This window comes from Mirounga leonina, unplaced genomic scaffold (genome assembly GCF_011800145.1).
Source record: "Mirounga leonina isolate KUSES-001 unplaced genomic scaffold, KU_Mleo_1.0 Mir_151, whole genome shotgun sequence".
Classification (NCBI taxonomy): Eukaryota; Metazoa; Chordata; class Mammalia; order Carnivora; family Phocidae; genus Mirounga; species Mirounga leonina.
The window spans coordinates 80,240,970-80,266,079 of NW_023270377.1; the positions used below are offsets into that span (position 1 = coordinate 80,240,970).

At 34.8% G+C, this 25,110-nt stretch overlaps 1 protein-coding gene across 3 annotated transcripts in view; it reads left to right on the forward strand.

The window, feature by feature from the left end:
- The window catches only part of ORC4 (origin recognition complex subunit 4), a 96,250-nt gene that overhangs the window by 24,836 nt on the left and 46,304 nt on the right, over window positions 1-25,110 (forward strand). For all 3 annotated transcript variants that reach the window (XM_035008081.1, XM_035008079.1, XM_035008080.1), the window contains exons 2-4: window positions 10,632-10,705; window positions 13,262-13,338; window positions 13,920-14,010. In XM_035008081.1, coding sequence (XP_034863972.1) covers window positions 10,649-10,705; window positions 13,262-13,338; window positions 13,920-14,010 — 225 coding nt within the window. In that variant the 5' untranslated portion in view covers window positions 10,632-10,648. The remainder of the gene's footprint in view (window positions 1-10,631; window positions 10,706-13,261; window positions 13,339-13,919; window positions 14,011-25,110) is intronic.

Here is a 25,110-nt window from a genome sequence, read left to right on the forward strand (position 1 = left end):
ATGGCTCTTCTGGAGAATTACAAATTTTTCAGTGTGAATTATTTGGTCGGTTTTGAGTATTAGACATTATAAATTCTATAAAATATTAGAGATTTATAAAATAATAATGAAGAAAATAGCATGTCATTATATAAGTAAACTAAAGATGCTAAAACTTTGGATTCATTTGATCTAAGTTTCTAAGTAAATTGTGTTCCCTCTGTATTCCCTGGGAAGAAACAGAGGAGAAAAAAAGATTTTATAAAGTTGTCCAGAGTTACTAGTTATTCCACTGTGGACAAGTTTATCTAGAAGTCATTTTCTAGATGAAATCACAAAAAAGCAATTATTTGGGATTACTCTTCAGCTCTGGGGAGCTCAAGGAAACATCTCACCAGAGTCTCTGCCCCAAGTTGACTTAACTAAATCCACATAATTTTATAGACAACATTTCCACCTGATCTTTCTAGAAAGTACTAAGAATATGTTTGCTTGTCTATAAACCTGGAGTTTATACCTATTTTGTCCCTTATTTGTCCCCCTTCAGCCTTTCTTTTAATACTCTTTCCCTTGCTCTAAACACTCCAGCTGACAAGAAGTGTGGAAACTAATTCTAGCTGTCTGAAAAACAGCTTAAATATAGTCTTACCTCAGTTTCATCTCAAAGAACAATAACAAAACGTGGAAACCACCCACAGATTTCTCCTAAAATATCTTTCGTTTTACATTTTATTTGACTGTTTATCCAATCAAGATCATTTTTCTAACCGAAGAGAGGCAGAGTTCTAACATTTTGTCCATTCTTACTGTTCTTTGAAAAATATCAGCCATACTGAGTTAGACACTAAGTAAACAGTAGTAGAATTTGTATTATCACTTTTACCTAATTTAAACAAAGGTTGATAGTATATAGCATATATTCTTTTCTTTAATCATCATCAGAGGGAGTTTTTTATTTTTATTTTACCAGGAGTTCTTGTCACAAAGTCATACTCCTCTGTGCTGGAACTTTAGGGTTTTGTCCAAAAGAAGGCTGTTGAAAAAAATAAAGATAATTTGTATGTATGTTTTTCATTTTCAATCTCATCCACCAATTTTACACAGATTTTGTAGGAATTCTCTTACTAAATTTCATCTTTTCTCATGTAAATTGTTTTTCCAAAATGATTGGAAAAATGTTTTTATATTTTTAACAAATGGACATAATAAAGCCTATTCATGCTCTTTGTAGGAATATATGTTAGAAAGTCCTCTTTATAAGTGGTTTTAAGTGCCTGTGTATGAGAATTTTTTTATAGGTAATGCATCATTTTCAGCCACAAAATCAGAGATAAAAATGTTTTCAAAATGCTCTGTCCCTAGCACAAGTTTCTTTCAAAAATGTTTCTTTCATAACTCTTTTTTAAAGTTCTACATAAAGTATTTTTTTTTCTTTCTTTCTTTCTTTTTTTTTTTTTGTAAGCAGTATGCTTTGGACAGGCAGCCACTTTTCATTCCAGGAAAGATCCACAGGTTTTTTTGGAATGTCTAATTCTAATTTTTTAGGTAAATATTTTAAGGAAAAGTCTTTAAATACTTGTTTTACCTGAGAGGATTATTTTGCACCAGCTAGTTTGGAGCTTATTCATCTGCAGGATAGGAAAAATTCTTTGTGGTATCTTTGACCTACTTGGACAACGTTCAAACTGAGTAAATAGGACATATTCTCACCTGTTTTCTCTTGTAAATGCTTTCTTTGGTTTACAGTGTTACAGTTTCTGTTCACGGTTACTAGTATAGGCTTCATTAATTTTTTTTCTCCTTACATTGTCACTTTGCAGACTCTATTCCCTTGAACTAAAAGTGTTGGCCCTTGAACAACACGAGGATTAGGGGCATACTTTTTTTTTTTTTTTTGGTATGTCTTGATATTTTCTATTTAAAAACTGTCATTTGAAACTAATAATTTAGTAGCTCTGAAAATCAGATTTCCCCATTATGCAGGGTTTGCTGCTTTTTTGTCTTTGTTTATTACTTTACTTTTTTAATTGTTGTAGTGAGTCGGTGCCCAAGATCAGCTTGAGGTATAAAATTAAGGTCTCTCAGGTGTCTGTGAGCCTGTACCTTCCCCTGGGCGTGCATCATGACTTTTTAGTTACCCTAATTTTATTCAGTTTCTTTTGAATATCCTAGTCTGTAATCTTTGGCTCCCAAAAAGAGGAAGAGTAGGGGCGCCTGGGTAGCTCAGTCGGTTAAGCGTCAGACTCTTGGTTTAGGCTCAGGTCATGATCTCAAGATTGTGAGATCAAGCCCCATGTAGGATTCAGCACTGGGCTCAGCACTACGCATGGAACCTGCATAAGATTCTTCCTCCCTCTGACCTCTTTACAACCCAACCCCCTGCCCCTGCACACCCAAAAGCACTCTATCTCAAAAAAAAAAAAAAAGGGAAGACTGAAGGGAGGGAAAAGGGGCACTGGCCTTTTAAATCCCATGGAAGTTATGTCTCAGGAGGAAGAGGGACTTAGAACAGTAAGAGGAAATGGAATAACAATGGCAATCTGTCTATGTTTCTCAGAGATGAGAAGCCACCATCAGCACAAATCCCTGACATTTGGGCAACAGGATCCCTTTTATCCATTCTGTCACCACAGGCAATGTGCAAGATCCTCTAGTAACTGGTTCATAGCTGCCTCCCATTGGGCTCAGTTGTGGGGGATGGGTAAGCTGCTACTGAACAAAGAGCTGAAATTAACCAAAATTAATGGCAGTTTGCTTTCCAAGCCTTCCTCTGGATATTACAAACCTTAAATAGACTCTAGAGTTCCAAAATGGTTATATCACATTCTGTCCTGTACAGTTGCTTTCTAGTGGAGATAGATTCCTGGTGCTTCCTACTTTCCATAATCCGTCTTCCCATAATCCCCCTAGAACATTTCTTTTTAATTATTTGATTTGTTAGATATTGCAAGGACAGGGATTCTCTGATTTCATTTTACTTAATGATCGTTATCCACATGACTCCTTATCGGCTTTCCAGAGTTCATATGATAAACACATATTACTTTCTAATGTTAAAAAAAGTTTATTTTATTTGAGAGAGAGAATGAGATAGAGAGAGCATGAGAGGGGGGAGGGTCAGAGGGAGAAGCAGACTCCCTGCTGAGCAGGGAGCCCGATGTGGGACTCGATCCCGGGACTCCAGGATCGTGACCTGAGCCGAAAGCAGTCGCTTAACCAACTGAGCCACCCAGGCGCCCTAAAAAGTTTATTTTAAAAATACAGATATTAACGTAAATTGTACAGGTACACATTTGGAAAAAGACTGGATTGTCAGTCTTGAACATCTGGGATACCAACAATTTTCTTTCAGAATGCATTCTTCTGGTATGTTTATTCCTTTAAAGAAAAGCCCAGTGATGATTTTGATGGCTCTTTTTAATGTTTACAGAGTTTTGTTTTGTTTTGTTTTTTTCATGTCACTTCAGACTAACAGAACACTGCATTGGGTGTCCCTAGAGGTAACAGCTGCTGCTTATATGTAAGTTGTATGATCTTGGCAGGTTTTAAAAAATCTTTCTGCCCAATTTCTCCTCTTATGAAAAGCAGCCTCTATGTTCTTTAAGGCCCCTTTCTTTACTAAATCCGTGAGTTTAGCTCTTGTTTTGTACTTTTACTGCCTTTTCCACTTTTATATTCATTTATCTTATTCCCAATCAGACTTAGCTTTTGAGGATAGAGATCAACTTTAATACTCATCTTTCCCATAGTGATTTTCCCAGGGCCTTGTAATAAGTACTGATTAGCTAAATATTTGTTTATTGAGTTGATTGAGAATCCTTGTTATCAGCTTTGTGCTCCTTGGTTTTCTCATTAACTATCATACAGGGAGGCATTTATACATTTATTTTATATAAATAAATATTTACTTAATCTTTCTTTAGGTTGCATTTGTCTTCTGTTTTATTTGTTATGTCATTCCCAGTAACAATTTGTGTTTAATGGGGTGAAAATATTCCTTTAAGCAGTGTCTGAAACTGAAGCCATAAACTCACTTATATGTATACACAGACACACACATATATGTGTCACCCATACACATAGACATACAGAAATTCACACATATACACATGGAAATTGGAAAATATTCCAAATATATGTTGTATAGCTATCTTATTAATTTATTGGGCCAAATTAGTCATGAAATGTTATCACCATATAATATCACCAAAAATTTATATTAAATTTTTATACAGCTGACAAATTGAGTGCCTAAAATTTGTGGCATGGAGGGACTTACAAGTGACTTAAAACAACAGTATTATTTTGGTAAAGCAGTATGTTTTTTACTCTAAAATATTTATTAAATTCATTAAATCAGTTCAGTAATTTATTGAGCAGCTTATTCTCAGGCATAGCTGGTGGTTATCCACAGCAAATATTGGGGCACCTGGGTGGCTCAGTCAGTTAAGCATCTGCCTTCAGCTCAGGTCATGATCCCAGGGTCCTGGGATCGAGCCCCACGTTGGGCTCCCTGTTCAGTAGGGAGCCTGCTTCTCCCTCTCCCTCTGCCCCCCAGTCATGCTTACATGCTCTCTCTCTCTAGTGCTCTCTCTCTGAAATAAAATAAAAATCTTTTTAAAATTAAAAAAAAACAAAGCTAGTGTTATAATCTGTGCCTTTGTAAGATTTGATAATTCTAGGTTTTTTAAGGTTCTTTAAGACAGTGATATTCGAAGTCAGGTTTTATCTTATAATGCAGATGTTGTATGCTATTGCTAATAAGCAAGCTGAGAGTTATTTTGTCAATTGCTAGACTTAAAAAAATATCTTACTTTTTTGTTCAGATTAGTGGTATATATACAATGGAATATTACTTAGCCATAAAAACAAATGAGATCTTGTTATTTGCAACAACATATATAGACCTATAGGGCATTATACTAAGTGAAATCCAAGAAAGACAAATACCGAATGATTTCCCTTATATATAGAATCTAAAAAACAAAACAAATAAACCACAACAACAACAAAAAGAGAAACAGACTGAGAAATATGGAAAACAAACTGATGGTTGCCAAAAGGGAAGGGTGTGGGAGGATGGACAAAATGGGTGAAGGGGTGTAGGAGGTATAGGCTTCCAGTTATGGAATGTATATGTCACGGAGGTGAAAGGTACAGCATAGAGAATATTATATAGTCAGTGGTTTTGAGGTAGGTTTTTTTTTTTTTTTAAGATTTTATTTATTTGAGACAGAATGAGAGAGAGAGAGCACATGAGAGGGGGGAGGGTCAGAGGGAGAAGCAGGCTCCCTGCCGAGCAGGGAGCCCGATGCGGGACTCGGATCATGACCTGAGCCGAAGGCAGTCGCTTAACCAACTGAGCCACCCAGGCGCCCATTTGTAGTAGTTTTGTATGGTGACAGATGTTAACTACACTTGTGGTGAGCAAAGCATAATGTATAGACTTACTGAATCACTATATTTTACACTTGGAACTAATGTAACATAAGGTACCAACTGTAGTTCAATTAAAAAAAAAAATCTGATTTGAGGGGCTGTCCCAGGAGTCTATTCATGTTGATTGTCCCTGGATATAGCTTCCAGTGAAAATAAAATATTTTGATAGTATAGCCAGGAAGCCTTGCAGTTTAGTGCCTTAGATCTGGACATTTAAGAACATCTAGAAGAAAGACCATTAATGAATAAAATTATATCCATTGTATATATATGTAAGTTTAAATACTCACTGAATGATGTGCTTTACTTGGCTGTTGTATGAATGAATGTATTGGCTTGGGTAGTTTCATATTTATGCATGGGTAAAATGGCATTGTTTATTTTTAGTTATTTGGTTAAGAGTGAATGTCTCCAAATGTGAAGTTTTTTTGTTTTTTTTTTTTAAGATTTATTTATTTATTTTAGAGCGTGCATATGAACGGGGTGGGGAGGGAAGGGCAGAAGGAGAGGGGGAACGAGTTAAAGAAGCCAGCTCCCCAGTGAGCACAGAGCCCAACTGAACACAGAGCCCAGCGTGGGGCTAGATCTCATGACCCTGAGATCATGACCTGAGCTGAGATCAAGAGTCAGATGCTCAATTGGCTGAGCCACCCAGGCACCCCAAATGTGAAGTTTTGTTTTGTTTTGTTTTTTAAATAAGTAGTCATTGCCATATTTGTATTCTGAACCATTTGGTTTGGTAATATATAGAGAAAAGATTATATAATTTGGAGTCAACTTTAACTCTCACATAAACATACACAATAAATAAAGGCAGGTAATTTACTAGGTTAAATATGTATTCACCAAGACCAACACATTGAAACATTAAGTAAATAAGAAGAAAAGGTATGGTTTTTGTTTTATTTTTTCCTACTTTAACTGCTCTTAACAGGATACCTATGAGTGTCTACCTGGATTTTGGGTGCAGTCATCTCATTCTGGGCAGTGTTTAAAGCCCTTGGCCTTTGGCAAAGAAAAGTATCTTCCTTCTGTGGATATTAGCAATCAATTTCTCTATAATATTTTCTCTACAGTTATGATAATCTCATATGTGACACTTAACTGCTCAAGAGACCAATGTCCAGGGAAGTGGGCAAACTGACACAGACCTAAGTTGCTCAGGTTTTATAAAAAGAACCATTTTGTCATTTACCAGGAACTCTGTAGGCATGTTGTATCAGACTAATCCAATTTTTTTTCCAACTCTGCATATTAGAATAATAATTTGTAGCGGAGGGGGTTTCTACCCGTAAAGATTCAGGTCTGTTGCCCTGGGATTGATTTATTTATTTTTTAATGAGCATTAACCCATTTTGCTCATGTCTTCCTAAATACTACTTGTTCTTTGCCACTGACCACCTGCTTGGCATCACGGTAACTGACAGCCTGTCCAACAGTGCCATACCATTAGTGCTTTTCTCTTATAATTGGAACTGTGAGACTGTAATCTTCGGTTAGCACTATTATTTAGCTGGCTTTACCAGAGCAAATGTTTGTCCTCATCTGTTGAATCAAACACATCTTTTTTGTTCTTTTTGTATTAGGCGCCCTTCGTGTTGTTTGATACCAGTCTGAGATAACTATTTTCTAAAGTTGATAACTATTTTCTAAAGTATTTTTTAAGTACTAATTTTTGCTTTTGCTTAATTTTTTTTTAGTTCGGGGATTTTAATTTTTCCTAAGAAAATATTGATGAATCAAAAACTATTTGTAAAAACATTGTCTTTTATGCTGTTAAAACATATATGTCAAAACAATTTAATAATCTTGCAGGAAAGAAGGTTTTTTGGTTTTGTTTTGTTTTTGATCAGGGGATGACATATAAATATACAATATCCAGGCAAGTGTTTCTATATTTCACTCTTTTGTTTACAGAATTTTTTAAAATTTTTTTTTGAAGATTTTATCAGAGCGAGAGACACAAGCAGGGAGAGCAGCAGAGGGAGAGGGAGAAGCAGGCTCCCCACTGAGCAGGGAGCCCCATTTGGGGCTCCAACCCCAGATTCAGGATCATGACCTGAGCCGAAGGCAGATGCTTACCAACTGAGTCAACCAGATGCCCCTGTTTAAAGTTTATGTGAATATCCTCTGAAGGCTCTCTGAATCATCAGATGATAGGACAAAACCTTTATTACTTTTCAATAACTGGAGGAAAGAAAAACTTTTCTGACTTTTTTATTCCACTTGTGGCTTATGCTCTGTGAACTGTTTTTCTATTAGGGAGCCTTCTAGCTTATTTTATTTACGATGATGAAAGTCCCTTGGCTTCCTGTTGTCTTTCCTATTCCAAATTCTCCTGTTTTGATGATCCTTAGATACTGTTTACCTCAATATGATCCCTAGATACTGTTTACTTTTAGGCTTAATTTGGTTTGAAGAGATGCCATCTATACCCATGGATTTCTTTATCTTCTGTGGTATCTTATCAGTTTTATCAGGTTTGATGTGGAATGAAAAGAAATCCTCAATTTTCGCAGTAACTCCTGAAGTATGGTTCTGGGACTGGCAATAGGAGCATCATCTGGGAACTTATCAGAAATGCAAATTCTCAAGTGCTGCCCTAAGCCTACTAAATCAGAAACTCTGGGTATGCTGCCCAGCAGTCATCATCTCTTCCAGGTGTTGAATGGCTTCTTACCATTAGTGATTTGAGGTCTTTGAGATCCATGTGACTGTAGATTGATCCACCCATCATTTCTTTTTACTACCAGTATTCAAAACTGTATTTTTTTATATTGAGAAAAACTCAGTGAATGTATACCACTGAAGTATTCTCTCATAATTCTGAAGTACTTTAGTTGAACTTGCACTTGATATTTATTGCATTGTCAAAGAAGTACTGTCAAAGAAATAGTTTAGAACAAGATTCTGTGCTTTTGCTTCCCTCCCTTCCTCATCCTCCTCTTGGTTCTTCTCTCCAATGTAATGTGATAATTTAGAAAGGGTACTGTATTACTGTACATGGGATTTGACAGCATTGCATATCAGGTAAACCATTTAATTTAACCCCCCCAATTCCCTGTGAATTAGATAATAGTTTTTTCTCAAATTTTGCAGAGAAGAAAACTGGGGCTTAGGAAAGTTAATTTGTGAAGGTGACACCACAGAACAACCCAAATCTAGGCCTTGCTAGTAACAAAGCTCTTAAGGACATAGTATTACCATTAATCGCATTTCTCTAGTTGTGCTTTTCCTTACTCTTTAAGAATTTGCATTTATCTTAAATTTGATATACAAATATTTTTTTTTCTGGACTTCTCACGGTTCTGATTTGAATAATGTATTTTTTTTAAATTTCGTCACTTGTGACTAAGAAACACTAAAAATTTCTAGAAAAAATTCGGTGTCTTCACCTTCACTTCCTTTGCTTTTACTTTTTTCTGGCTTAATTTTAAAAATGAAAACCTTTTCATATATTCAGTAGAAGATTTAGAGTCTATATTGCCAGATTTTTAGACATGCTAAAATGCATCTAGTAACTTCAAGTTTGAAATAAGTAGGAAGACTATTCCAATCATGGCAAAATTGTTAGAAGAAGTGAAAGTGTAGATATTGACTAGTAATTTTAATCTTCATTTGAAATATTCCTCTTAACCCCAAGTCTTAATTGAAGGCAGCAAGTAAAAGATAAATAGACCACCTTAATTCCGGAAAGGAGAATATATTACTAATCATTTTTTTAATGTGGTCCTAGCAAGCTGTCAGTCGATTATAAAAAGATAAAAATGCTTGATGCTCTTTGTCTAGCAGTAATTGACTTTTTGTGAGTTCAGATGTTGATTTATAGACCTTTTTCACAGTTAGGAGTATTTTAAGCCACAGTGAAGATATCTTTTCGTGTTGATGAAAGGATTTCCCCGCCACATACAGTTCTTATTTAAGAGAAGAAATAATAAAATAAGTAGAATAAAGTAAAAATTGTTAATGTAAAGATTCTCAAAGTGCCTTGCGTAGACATTAGGCTGCTAGAAGATGCCCTAGGGCAGCTGAGAAGACCGCTTTTCTCTTAAGAAAAAATATTCTTAAGGGATAAGACAATTGAGTACTCTGTTCTTGAGTTTCCAATTTGGGATCTAGGAGCCAGAAGCTCTTTGGACAGGCCCTGGCTACATGGCTTATACATAAGGGGGAGACAGATTTGCTTGCTATCAGTCTGTCAAAGCCTTGCCCAGATTATCCTGTTAGCATTTCCAGAGAAGAATAAAACAGCATTCCAAGGGTTGGCGTCTAATTGTCAGTATGTAAAATTAATAAATATGAGTTAATGAGTTATTAAGTGAGTTAAATACAAAGCGCTTGTAACAGTTCCTGGTATATAAGCAAACACTGCTTAAGTTCTTATTACCAGACTAGTAAAAGATTGCTATTGGCAAACAGTGCTAAGAAAATTAGATCTTTTAGCCAAAGGTATTTATCTGTGACTGTGTTGCCCTGAGGAAGAATTTTAAAAAAGTTCTCTTTTTTTTATTAGTATATATGTATTTTCCATTCGCATTATCACTGCCAATTGTATTTTGGATATTGTGCTAAAATGCTTGGAATTTTAAAACATGCTGTTTTGGGATACTGGCAGTTAAGTGGACAATCTTTTTAACTATAATTTAATTATGGATGAAGAGAAATAAAGGCAATTATCGATGTTCACAGAAGAGGCATTTTACCTACCCTCTAATGATTGTGTATGTATGATGAGTAGAGCAAGAAAGCGAAGGCATTCTGGAAGGTGATGATCCTGTGGGATGGATGGGGGAGGGAAACATTCTGTATTAAAGGAATCATATAGATTAAAAAAGAAAAAAAGGTAAGGAAGGTAATGCGAACAGTAGATTCAAGGGAAAGGTACGAGTTAGTTGTCTGTAAGAACCATATACCGTGTGGTATGAGAATTGGAATAAGCCTGTACTTAGACAAAGAACTGTTGAGATTTTTTTCAGTTTATTGAAAAATAATTGACATACATTAATGTGTATGAGTTGAAGGTATACCGACGGTTTGGTTTACATATATTAAGAAATGAAACACAAGATTCAGCTGAGAGTTTTTAAAGTTTGAGAAATTGGGACATTTTCATGTTTTAAAACTTGTGTTTATTTTGATTCTGTAATAGTAAATTCTTAAAGAATCTCTTCAAGCCAGTAATGTTTTGTATTCATGCTTTTTTTGTTTTTAAGGATTTCAGTTTGTTAAAATGAGCAGTCGTAAATCAAAGAGTAACAACTTAATACATGCAGAGTACCTGTCACAGGTTAGTATATATTTTCATTAACCTCAAAGTCTGTTATCATGCAAAGCTGATCAGAGAAATAGTAATCTTCTTAATTTGAATTCTCCCCTTAACACTTACGAAGAATCACCCTTTCCATTCTCAAGGAGAGACTGTCTTACACTACTTTCATCCTTTGTAAGTCTTTAGATAGTTGGAATCCTAACTTTACTCCTGTCTTCCCAAATGTGTCCTAATTTCAGTTTAATTAAGAATTCTGTACTTCATTTGTTAAATTTATTCCTATTTTATTTCTTGTGACGCTGTTATAAATGGAATTGTTTTCTTAATTTTTTTATTTGTTCATTGCATGTGTATCTAAATGCAGTTGATTTTTATATGTAATCTTGTATCCTGCAGCCTTGCCACACTTACTAGTTCTAATAGTTTTTAGTTTATTCTTTAGTTTTTTAATAAGATAATGCCATCTACAAATACAGTTTAACTTCCTTTTCAATCTGGTTGACTTTATTTTTTTATTGTCTAATTTCCCTGGCTAGAATTTTCAGTACAATATTGAGTAAACAACAACAAAAACAGACATTCTTGTTTTGTTTTTGATTTTGAGGAAATACATTCAGTCTTTCACCATTGATGTGATGTTAGCTATAGGTTTTTATAGATGCCCTTTATCGGGTTGAGGATGTTGTCCTTTTTTCCTAGTATATTGAGTGTTTTTATCATGAACATTTAATATTATCTTAAGTACATACTGTATTCCAAGTGTTGAGCATATATCTATGTGTCTGTCTCTTAAGAAATATAGTAGGGAATAGGTATAATAACTCTGTCCTGGCATTTCTGTTTATCTGACTTGACCAGAACTATAGTTTTTTCTAATCAAAACTAAATGTATGTTATTGGCATCCCTCATGTAAGACCTTAACTTTTTTTTGGAAGGAAGATGTTTAACTCTGTTTTATGAAAAATTTTTAGCTGAAGTATAATTTACATATCCTAGTAAAGTGCACAAATCTTCCACTTACAGCTTAATTTCTATACACGTGTACACCTGTTTAACCTTCATCTCAGATCACTTTCAGATTTTTGAACCTTTCACTGTTCACTACAGCTTCACTTCACTTTATCCCTTAGATTTTATACATAGTTGTTGCCTCTCATTAGACTTTAATGAAATTTGGAAAAGCAAAGGACTGAGGTTTATCTTTTGATTTCTAATGATCTTATCTAGGTAGAGGAATATACAATATGATTAGTATTATGATTATATATGCTCATTTAAGTGTTTTATAGGTACCAGCTATTACCTATACAATACTTATATTACAGACAAGACTACCTTATTTAATCTTGAGAACAGGCCTGCCAGAAAACTATTATTGTTCCATTTTATAGACTAAAAAAATTAAGATTTAGAAAAGTGTAACTTTAAAATCCACATAATTGGCTCTTTTGGCATCACTCCTCTTATTCTTTCCCCTTCTTATATAATGATAATTAGGATTATTTTATTACCACTGAGTAATTTGCTTTGCTTAGCCTCTGGTACATATAAACAGAACTCAGATTTTATCTTTTGGTACATGAAGAATCAGTCCCATGCTGTCAGTCTGAGAGAAGCAAATAATCTTGGAAGCTTCTTGTTTCTGATGATGGGACCAAATGTGAAATAGCCTCCTAAGCTTTTTGTCTTTGAAAGATTTCTGTATGAGCAGCAGATGCAGAAAAGGAATCCTTTAGTGGTCTGTCTTTTTAAAGAATGTGCTAGATTATCTGACATAATTTTTCACAACTCAGTCTAAGCCCTTTATTCTAAGGCAAACTGAAAATTTAGGTCCTTACAAGAATTTTTTTTCTTCATTCATTCTAGTGATTCCTCATTTTATAGGTATAGATAAATCTAATTTCTTCCGTGTAATTGAGCATTTCCTTATATGCTGAATTACTACTTTTTTAAGTGTGTCATTTCTTTCCAGTTTATTTGCACTGTTTCTTTAGGCATGGATCATGCTCTTTTAGTAGTAGCATGCTCTGCTTCTAATAGGTCCTATAGGTCCAGTAACTATATGGACTTTTAAACTTCCTTTATTTTCTCAGAATCCTGACTTTTATGACTGGTGCAAATGGATAGGGCTTGGGTTAAGCCAGTTCAGATTTGTTTGGTCTCTAAAGATTGAGGTGTGGTTCATAAGCATTATTAGGTGAGATTACATTATTAGATTCTCTCCTGTCTTTTTTCCTTGGCTGATACGTTACATACAAAGTGAAGTATTCATTTATTCACACGCAATAAAACAGCCCTCAAATTGCTGATGTGGCTAAAGTAAGTAATTCTTTCTCTTGTTGAACCTCACAAGTAAATTCTCATCCTTCCTCTGGGACTTGAGATAGGTGAAAAGAACCGTTAATTTTACAACTCATGGAAATGGTACCGGAACTCTTGAAGACAAGTTCTTTGGGGAGGGTTGAATAGATTCATTAATACCTAATTCTGACTGCTGTAAATATATATTCTCATTCATTTTTTATTTTGTGTGTAACATTTTCATTTATATTTATTCACTTTGTTTTTATAAGGTACAAAGAATTTTACGGGAAAAATTTTGTCATCAGAGCCCACATAGTAACTTATTTGGAGTACAAGTACAATACAAGTAAGTTTAGCTATCCCTTTGTGTGCTATAAACCTACTTAAAGATGCCCTTAGGTTTTGCAAAAATTATCTTACACAGATTTTATCTTGAATAAGGCTGACAGATACTTTTGTAGAGATAAAAAAATTCTTCTTTTATAGAAACACTGAATATTATAAAGCAAGAGCAGATATAAGTATTTCCATAATGAGAAAGCTCCTTACCTTTCAATCTTGTGTTGCTTCTGTCATCTGGTATTACGGAGAGAGTTCTGAGCGTTTTGCACCTAAATACTCGACAGCCAGTTGTGGAGTGAAAGCTCCCAATTGCCACTGTCGTCTCTTGTCCCATACCATCAGAAAGCCAAGATATTTCAAACTTACTTGGTTTCCTCTTGAGGTTTCCAGAGAATCCATATTGACCTACCCTCTCTTCTGTGTTTTTCTTTGTAGGACTATATAGAGCATAAGTCCAGTGCCCAGAGAGAGAGAAAAAGGGAATGCTTATTTTCTGTGCATATTCAAATTCAACTTTTAAATAGTATTACCTAGCAAATTATTCCAGCTTCCTTTTTAAATTTTGGCTTATTTATGTCATTTCAGACACTTAATTGAGCTGCTGAAAAGAACTGCTATCCATGGAGAAAGTAACTCTGTTCTCATTATTGGACCCCGAGGATCAGGAAAGACCATGGTAAAACTATTGATTTCTGGTATTTTCTTGTTTGTGTAGGCATGTGATGATTCTTATAGACAGTACTGAAAATATTTTTTATTATTTTCATTATCTTATTTCCTTTTTTTTTTCCTTTAAATCATAGACACGCAAAGACATGCAAAGCCTTAAAAATTAGGGTGGTATATTTGAGTTGAGCATATTGTTTTTACCTTATTTTTCTCCACAGTAACAAATTTTCAGTTGATACTTTTTCCATCATGGCCTTTTGTCTGTGAAGAATTTGTGATTGCCAGTAGAAAAAACAAATTAGCATTTATTGAGCATGTTCCTTGTGCCTTTTATCTATGTTCTATACCTTATCTTATACTTTTTATCTGTGTTATCATTTATTCTTTACACCAACCCTGCAAGATAGGCATTGTTTCTGTTTATAAATTAGGTAACTGTCATAACATGCATTCTTTTTTTCCCTATTGTTTAACCCTACCTCAAGTAATTTTTTTCATATGTACAGTCACGTCTTCTAGAATTCTTTTCTACTTTCCATCTTTATCTTATTTGCGTAGTTACCTCAAGAAGATTCTCTTGCTTTTTCGCCTCGTTTTTTCTTTTCACATTCTTTATTCAATATATGAGACAAATTATGACTGTTACATTGAATATATTACTATTAAGTTTCAGTACTTGGGCTGTATGAAAGCTCTTTTCTGCTATATTCCATGCAGTGAATTTAGATTTCTCAGTAACATGCTTTTTTTATTATGTATAGAAGTAAAATTATGTATTAAGTAAAGTTATATAAATTAGAAGTAAGATTGTTTTTAAAGCAATAAATGGTGACTGTATGTTAGGTAAGGTGAGGAAATCACTTTACAGTTTTACTATAATCACCCATTTCCCGTGGGGATATAAATCTAGGTAATTTCTTTTCTTTTTTAATCTTTGAAGGATTTTTCACGTTTATTATAATATTTACAATAATTTTTTAGTCTTGACTATAATTTGATTCAGTCCTATGCTCAGTCATTTTATACAACCATTATTTCTTTATTCTTGAGTTCTTCAGTATGATTTTCCTTTGTGTTTGACTTCAGTACTGTTTGGGTGGTTTTGACAGGAGACGCATGTGACTGGTATGCCTTTGAGCTATTAGAATATTTAAAATTTTTAACAATCATATTAGCAATAGAAACACTGTGTAAAGGATATGCACAGAAAAGTCACAGAAAATTAAATATAAATTTGTCTTAAACTTATAAACTTACTTAATTTTACTTACAATTAAGTAAATTAACTAAAAATATTAGCAATTTTTTCTACCAGGTTGACAAACCTGTAAAATTGATAACACTAAAGTTGTGAACTTACAGGGAAATAGACAAGTGTTCCTGCTGGTAGTATAAATTGACATAACTAGAATAATAGACAGCATCTGAGCACATTACAAAGTCATATGCCCTTTGACTCCAACAATATTTGTAGGAATTTACGCTTGTGAAATGATGTATATACAGTTACTCATTGCAGCACCATTTGTTAATAGTAAAAGATGAAAAACAACATAAATGTCCATCAACAGAGTACTGGTTAATAAATGCTAGTACGTCCATCCATATAATAGATTATTATGCATCAGTGAAAAGAAGCATTTGTCTGTGGTCCAGAAAAAAAGGGGAGAGAAAAAAAAAACATTTTTATTGGTTTGTACAGGCATGCTTCGTTTTGCTTTGCTTTGTTGCACTTTGCAGATAATTGCATTTTTTACAAATTAGAGGTTTTTGGCAACCCTTTATTGAGCAAGTATGCAGGCACTGTTTTTCCAACAGCATTTGCTTGTATTATCTCTTTGTCACATTTTGGTAATTCTCACAATATTTCAAACATTTTCATTATTATATTTGTCATGGTGATCTGTGATCAGTGATCTTTGATGTTACTATTATAATTGTTTTGGGGTGCCAGGAGCCATGCCTATATAAGATGGCAAACTTAATGGATAAATGTGTTGGTTCTGACTGCTCCACTCACTGTCCACTCTCCCATCTCTCTCCCTCTCCTTGGGCCTACGTATTCCCTGAGTCACAGCAATACTGACATTAGACCAATTAATAACACTATAATGGCCTCTACGTGTTCAAGTAAAAGGGAGAGTCATACATCTCTCACTTTAAATCAAAAGCTAGAAATGATTGAGTTTAGTGAGGAAGTCATGTCAAAAGCCAAGACAGGCTGAAAGCTAGGCCTCTTACACCAAATAGCCAAGCTGTGAATGTAAAGGAAAAGTTTTTGAAGGAAATTAAAAGTGCTACTCCAGTGAACCCACCAAAGATAAGAAAGTGAAACAACCTTATTGCTGATATGGAGAAAGTTTTAGTGGCTTACACATTCCCTTACACCAAAGCCTAATCCAGAGGAAGGCCCTAACTCTGTTCAATTCTGTGAAGACTGAGAGAGATGAGGAAGCTACAGAAGAAAAGTTTGAGCTAGCAGTAGTTGGTTCATGAGGTTTAAGGAAAGTAACCAATTCCAAAACATAAAATTGCAAGGTAAAGCAGCAAGTGGTAATGTAGGAAAAGGGAATGTGATGAATCAAGGACACACACTCTTTTTAGAGTTCCTACTCAGAGGTGATACAGAGCACATCTCCTCACAGTTAACTGGCCAAAGTGTCATGTGGTCGCACCTCATTTCAAGAGAGTAAAGAAGTACATTCCACCTAGGTGACTAGAAGGGAAGTTAACAGAAGTATTTGGTGAATATCACTGATGACCACGACAGCTTGTCTTGAGTTTGTGTGTATGTGTGATTTTTCCCTGTCTAGATACTTAACAGAATTTCTTTATCTTAGCAGTATGAAAATTTCAGACCAATATCTAAGCTTCGGTCATAAAAGCTGATACTCTGTAAACTCCCTTAATATGAATTTAGGTCTTTTTTCAGTACAGGATAATTTTTTTTTCAGTCTTCATTGTTTTATTGTATTTGGAAAATACATCATCATACAAATGTTTGAAAAACACTTTTAGATACTAGTACTTTAATTCTTCAAGAAGCTCATAGTGATACTCTGAGAAAATGAGATCTAAGGAGTCAGTACATTAGACCTATTATTCCATCCTAAACTATGCTTCTTGAAACAAAGTGGCATTACAACAGAGAAGTTGAATCTCAGTGATGTTTACATCGAAGTGTCAGGCCTAAAAATATAACTTGAGCAGCTAATGCCTGAATTTATTCTGAACTTGGAAGTTTGTCCCTAAAAGCATGGAGAAGTTTCAGAAAAAAAGGAAATAGAGTTAGTAAACACTTTTAAAGATGTTTAAATATAAATTAAAACTATACTCCATTTCATTAGTAAATTGGCTAAAATAGATATATTTTTTACCAGGAAAATTAAGCATAAAAGAGAGTTCCCCTATTATAACCACCTCCCCATGCACATACATACAACTTCCCCTATTATTATTATTTTTTATTTTTTATTTTTTTAAAGATTTTATTTATTTATTTGTGAGAGAGAATGAGAGACAGAGAGCACGAGAGGGAGGAGGGTCAGAGGGAGAAGCAGACTCCCTGCTGAGCAGGGAGCCCAATGCGGGACTCGATCCCAGGACTCCAGGATCATGACCTGAGCAGGGAGCCTGATGCGGGACTCGATCCCAGGACTCCAGGATCATGACCTGATCATGGCAGTCGCTTAACCGACTGAGCCACCCAGGCGCCCAACTTCCCCTATTATTAACATCTTCCCTTAGTATGGTACGTTTGTTGAATTTGATGAACCAATATTAATATGTTATTATTAACTTAAGTCCCATAGTTTTCATTAAGGTTCACTCTTTGTAATGAACAATTCTGTGGATTTTAATAAATCTATACTGTCACGTATCCACCATTACAGTGTCGTACAAAATAATTCCACCACCCTAAAAATCCCCTGTGCATTACCTACTCATCCTCCCATCCCCAACCCTTGGCAATCCCTAATCTTTTTATTGCCCTCCATAGTTTTGCCTTCTCCAGAATGTCACATAGTTGGAATCATAAAATATATAGCCTTTTCAGATTCACTTCTTCCACTTAACCAATATGAGTTTAAGATTCCTCCATGTCATTTCATGGCTTGACAGTCCATTTCTTTTATTTGCTTTATAATATTATATTGTTTGAATGTGCCACTATTTATCCATTCACCTATTAAAGGAAATCTTGGTTGGCTCCAATTTTTGGCAGTTCTGAATAAAGCTATTATAAACACTTGTATATGTAGACAAGAGTCTTCAACTTTATTGGGTAAATACTTAGGAACACCAATGGCTGGATTATATGCTAAGACCATGGTTAGCTTCCTAAGAAGCTACTAAGCTGTCTTCCATAGTAACTGTACCGTTTTGCTTTTTTTCACCAGCGGTGAATAAGAGTTTCTGTTGTTATGCATCCTCATTAGCATTTGGTATTGTCAGTGTTTTTAATTTTAGCTATTCTAGTAGATAGGTAGTGGTATCTCAATGCTGTTTTTATTTGCAATCCTCTAATTATGTATGATGTTAAGTATCTTTTCATACGCTTATTTTTCATCTATCTTCGGCAAGGTATTTTATGACCATTTTTGAACTGGGTTGATTGGTTTCTTATTGATATGTTTTAAGAGTTATTTGTATATTTTGGATATGTGTTTTGCAAGTACTTTCTCCAAATCTGTGGTTTATCTTTTAATTCTATTATTAGGTGGCGCCTGGGTGGCTCAGTTGGTTAAGCATCTGCCTTCGGCTCAGGTCATGATCCCAGAGTCCTGGGATCGAGCCCCACGTCGGGCTCCCTGCTCAGCGGGAAGCCTGTTTCTCCCTCTCCCACTCCCCCTGCTTGTGTTTCCTCTCTCACTGTCAAATAAATAAACAAAGTCTTTAAAAAAAAAAAAAAAATTCTATTATTAGTTTCCTTGGCAAGCAGTTTTTTCATTTATTTTTAAGATTTTATTTATTTGAGAGAGAGAGCACACAAAAGCAGGGGGGAGGGGCCGAGGGAGAGGGAAAAACAGACTCCCCACTGAGCAGGAAGCCCTACGCAGGGCTCAGTCCCAGAACCCTGAGATCATGACCTGAGCCAAACACAGATGCTTATTGAATTGAGCACCCCCAGTTTTTTCATTTTAAAAAAAGTTCAATTTATCAGCTGTTTCTTTCATGAATTGTGACTTTGGTGTTATATCTAAACTTCATCACCGGGACACCTGGGTGGCTCAATTGGTTAAGCGTCTGCCTTCGGCTCAGGTCATGATCCCAGGTTCCTGGGATCGAGTCTCTCATCGGGCTCCCTGCTCAGCAGGGAGCCTGCTTCTCCCTCTGCCTCCACTTCCCCTACTTGTGCTCTCTCTCTTGCTCTCTTGCCCTCTCTGACAATTAAATAAAATCTTTAAAAATAAATAAATAAATAGACTTCATCACCAAACCCAAGATCTTCTAGGTTTTCTCCTATGTTTCCTTCTAGAAGTTTTATAGTTCTTAGTGTTTTACATTTGGTTTGGTGATTCATTTTGAGTTAATTTCTTTGAAACCTGTAAGGTCTGTATCTAGATTCTTTTTCTTTCTTTTGGCATATAAATGTTTAAATTGTTTCAGCATTTGTTGATAAGGCTATCTTTTCCTCATTGAATTACCTTTGCTTCTTTTTCAAAGGTCAGTTAATTGTATTTGTGTCAGTCTATTTCTACCTGTCTTAATTACTGTAGCTTTAAAATAAGCCTTAAAGTTGGACAGTGTGTTTTCTAACTTTGTGTGTTTCTTCAATATTGTTTTGGCTATTCTGGGTACTTTGCCTTTTTATATTATATTAACTTTACAATTAATATTAATTTCCAACTAGGAATTTTAGAGTTCAGTTGTAGTTTCAACTATAGATCACATTAGAAAAATTGGTGTCTTAACTATATTGAATTTTCACATTTATGAACATGGAATATCTTTCCATTTATCTTTCTTGGGTCTTTCATTGAGTTTTGTGGTTTTCCTTATATAAGTCTTACATATAGGGCGCCTGGGTGGCTCAGTTGGTTGAGCGACTGCCTTCAGCTCAGGTCATGATCCTGGAGTCCCTGGATCGAGTCCCACATCGGGTTCCCTGCTCAGCAGGGAGTCTGCTTCTCCCTCTGACCCTCCCCCCTCTCATGTGCTCTCTCTCTCATTCTGTCTCAAATAAATAAATAAAATCTTAAAAAAAAAAACCTTTAAAAAAAATAAGTCTTACATATATTTCATTAGGTTTATACCTAAGTTTTTAAATATTTTTGATGCTAATGCGAATAGTATTATATTTTTAATTTCAGATTCCAAGTGTTCATTGCTGATACAGCGGAAAGCAAATGACCTTTGTGTGTTATCTTGTATCCTGCAATCTTGCTAGAATTGATCATTGGTTCCAAAAATTTGTCAGTTCTTGGGGATTTTCTACAGACAATTATGTCATTTGCAAATAGAAGAAAGCTTTATTTCTTCCATTCCTGTTTCTTTTTATACCTTTCATTTCCTTCTCTTGTCTTACTGCATTTGTTATTCACAAGCTATGTTTAAGCATTGATCATGAAATTAACTGATATTATACAAACCCTCTTAATATGAATTTAGGTCTGTTTTCTCTAAAGAATAATTTTATTTTGAGTATTTCCTCTCTTTCATTTCTTCTTGTCCTTTCTTAGGATTAAAGTATCCTGTTATTAAGCCTTTATTCTCATTTCTCTGTCTTATTTCTCCATGTTTCTTTCTTTTCTTCCTCTCCCTCAGCATTCTGCCATATCATCAGTGTGATTTTCTTCACCATTTGTTCTATCTTTTGCTTCTTCTAATGTGATATACTGCATTTTAGTTTCTAACAATCCTTCCTTCTTGTCTTCCTCCTTGTCATGCACCTTCTTAGTCTGTTGTTTTGTGTTTATCTAAGTCTGGCTTAAATGGCTCAAAGTATTTATTTTCTAAAATACACATTTTCAGTAGTAATTAATCTTTTTCATCAGCGTACTGTTTCCTTTCTTTCAGGTTACATCCTATGTCAGTTTTTCTGTTTCTTCAGGACTTAAGATGATAGCCATTAACAGAGTATTTATCAGTTAATAAAACAGATAGATTGTTCTTGGTATGCTGACAGTATGCTGCACTCCAATATTGGGAGGTCAAAGAGCTGAGGAGCACTATTTACTTTGGTCACTTTTGTAATTTGTTGTGTGTGGAGTATCTTGAGACATAAAATAGATTGTTTTAGACAAGAACTCTCATGTAAATTTTAATATAAGAAATAAGATTACAATATATTTATAACACTACCTTGTACAGGCTATTTGAAGTACAAAAATTTGGAATCCACAGTTAATTGATAAAGATAACAGTGTGGCTTATTGTATTTCAGACATTTTATTAAAAAAAATAGATGCAGTTCCAAATGACAGATTGTACCCTGGAAATTGCTCTTCTATATAGAAATTATTGTAGACAAAGAAACAAGTATTTGGAAATAGTAAGAGTAGATAAACATAAAAATCCCTGATTGCTGGCAAATCTAAATAAACTATGCCAGTATGTTTGTAAAATTCTTAGTTACAAAAACTGTGGAAATGGAGTAGCGATATTGGTTGTCTTGCTTGGTGTAACATCAAATAACCAACTAAATTTTTTTACTATATAATGTAATTTAAAATATTTGGAAAGATACTGTGTTTGTGAAAAATACTGAAATTATATAATTGATTACCTAGGTAGTTACACACAGAGTAAGTTTTAGCAATATCCACATTGGAACTAAAATTATTTGGAGACATATATGCTAATACATTTTAAGTTATCATTTCAGACCATACAAACACATCATGAAAAAGTTGTGAGCTGATCTAGGCAAATCATAATAACTTGTTTGAAATAAAGTCAATGGAAAGAGTGCTATAAACTTGTTTCAACTCTCTTTTAAGTTTTTATTTTAATCACCTGGTGCTCATCATAACAGTTGCACTCCTTAATCCCCATCACCTATTTCACCCGTTCCCCCCATCCACCTCCCCTCTGGTAACCATCAGTTTTTTCTCTGTAGTTAAGAGTCTGTTTCTTGGTTTGCCTCTCTCTCTCTCTTTCCCTTTGCTAGTTTGTTTTGTTTCCTAAATTCCCCATTAGAGTAAAATCATATGGTATTTGTCTTTCTCTGACTTATTTCGCTTAGCATTATACTCTCTACCTCCATCCATGTCATTGCAAATGGCAAGATTTCATTCTTTTTTGTGGCTGAATAATATTCCTGTGTGTGTGTGTGTGTGTACACACATACATACTGTATCTTCTTTAACCATTCATCTATTGATGGATACTTGGGCTGCTTCCATAATTTGGCTATTGTAAGCATGTATCCCTTTGAATTAGTGCAAGATGGTTCCTTTTTTCTTCACATCCTTGTCAACACCTGTTGTTTCGTGTGTTTTTTATTTTAGCCATTCTGACAGGTGTAACATGGTATCTCATTGTGGTTTTAATTTGCATTTCCCTGATGATGAGTGATGTTGAATATCTTTTCATGTGTCTATTGGCCATCTGTATGTCTTCTTTGAGAAATGTCTGTTCCTGTCTTCAGCCCATTTTTAAGTCAGATTATTTGTTTTTTGGGTGTTGAGTTGTGTCAGTTTTTTTTTTTTTTAGTTTTATCTTATTATGTTAAGTTAGTCACCATTCATTACATCATTAGCTTTTGATGTAGTGTTCCATGATTCATTGTTTGCGTGTAACACCCAGTGCTCCATTCAAAACGTGCCCTCCTTAATACCCATCACTGGGCTAACCCATCCCCCCGCTCACCCCTCCCCTCTAAAACCCTTAGTTTGTTTCTTAGAGTCCATAGTCTCTCATGGTTCGTCTCCCCCTCCGATTCCCCCCCTACATTTTTCCTTTCCTACTATCTTTTTTTTTTTTTTTTTTTTAACATATAATGTATTATTGTTTCAGAGGTACAGGTCTGTGATTCATCAGTCTTACACAATTCACAGCGCTCACCATAGCACATACCCTCCCCAGTGTCTATCACCCAGCCACCCCATCCCTCCCACCCCCCACCACTCCAGCAAACCTGTTTGTTTCCTGGGATTAAGAATTCCTCATATCAGTGAGATCATATGATACTTGTCTTTCTCTGATTGGAGTTGTGTCAGTTCTTTATATATTTTGCATACTAACCCTTTATTAGATATGTCATTTGCAAATAATCTTTTCCCATTCAGTAGGTTGCCTTTTAGTTTTGTTGGTTGTTTCCTTCACTGTGCAGAACTTTTTATTTTGGTGTAATCACAATAGTTTATTCTTGCTTTTGTTTCCCTCACTTCGGGGGCCTGTCTAAAATGAAGTTACTATGGCCTGTGTCTGAGAAATTACTGCCTATGTTCCATTGTAGGATATTTATGGTTTTAGGTCTCACATTTAGGTCTTTGATCAATTTTGAGTTTATTTTTCTGTATGGTGTAAAAAAGTGTCCCAGTTTCATTCTCTTGCATGTTGCTCTCCAGTTTTCCCAGCACCAGTTGTTTGTTTTCCTGTTGGATATTCTTTCCTGCTTTGTTGTGGGTTCGTTTCTGGGTTTTCTATTCTTTTCCATTGATCTAATGGTCTATTTTTTTACCATTATCATAATGTTTTGATTAATACAGCTTTGTAATATAACTTGAAGTCTCAAATTGTGATGCTTCCAGCTTTCCTTTTCTTTTTCAAGATTGTTTTGGCTGTCTGGGGTCTTTTGTGGTTCCATAGAAATTTTGGGGTTGTTTGTTGTAGCTCTGTGAAAAATGCTGTTGGTATTGACAGGGATTACATTAAATTTGTAGATTGCTTTGGATAGTGTAGACATTTTAGCAATATTTGTTCTTCCAGTACATCAGCATGGAATTTCTTTCCATTTCTTTGTGTTGTCTTCAATTTCTTTCATTAGTTTTTTATAGTTTTCAAAGTATAGGTCTTTCACCTTCTTAGTTGTATTTATTCCTAGATATCTTATTATTTTTGGTGCAATTGTAAATTTTGGTACAAATTACAAAAAATTGTAAATTTTTCATGTATTGTTTTCTTAATTTCTCTTTCTACTGCTTCATTATTGGTGTTTAGAAATGTAACAGATTTCTCTACCTTGATTTTTGTATCCTGCAACTTTACTGACTTCATTTATTAGTTTTAGCAGTTTTTTGTTGCAGTCTTTTGGGTTTTCTATATATAGTATCATGTCATCTGCAAATAGTGAAAAGTTTTACAGCTTCCTCACCTATTTGGATGTCTTTTATTTCCTTTTGTTTTCTAATTGCTGTGGCTAAGACTTCCCAGTAGTATGTTGAATAAAAGTGGTGAGAGTGAGGGGTGGCTGTGTTAATTAAGCATCTGCCTTTGGCTCGGGTCATGATCCCAGGGTCCTGGGTTCAAGCCCCACATGGGGCTCCTTGCTCAGCAGGGAGCCTGCTTCTCCCTCTGCCACTCACCTTGCTTATGCTCTCTCGCTCTCTCATATCCATAAGTAAATGGGTAAAATCTTAAAAAAAAAAAAAAAATAGTGGTGAGAATGGACATCCTTATCTTTTTCCTCACTTTAGGGAAAAGGCTCTCAGTTTTTCCCCCATTGAGGATGGTGTTAGCTGTTGGTTTTTCATATATGGCTTTTTTTATATTCAGGTATATTCCCCCTAAACCTACTTTGTTGAGAGTTTTTATATTGAATGGATGTTGTATTTTGTCAAATGCTTTTTCTGCATCTACTGACATGATCATATAGTTCTTATCCTTTCTCTTACTATGTGTTGTATCACGTTGATTGATTTGCAAATATTGAACCACCCTTGCAACCCAGGAATAAATCCCACTTGATCATGGTGAATTTTTTTTTTTTTTTTTAATGTATTGTTGGATTCGGTTTGCTAGTATTTTGTTGAGGATTTTTGCATCTAGGTACATCAGAAATCTTGGCCTGTAGTTCTTTTTCTGTGGTGTCCTTATCTGGTTTTGGTATCAGGGTAATGCTGCCCTCATAGAATGAATTTGAAGTTTTCTTTCCTTTTCTATTTTTTTTTAATACTTTGAGAAGCATAGGTATTAACTGTTCTTTAAGTGTTTGGTAGAA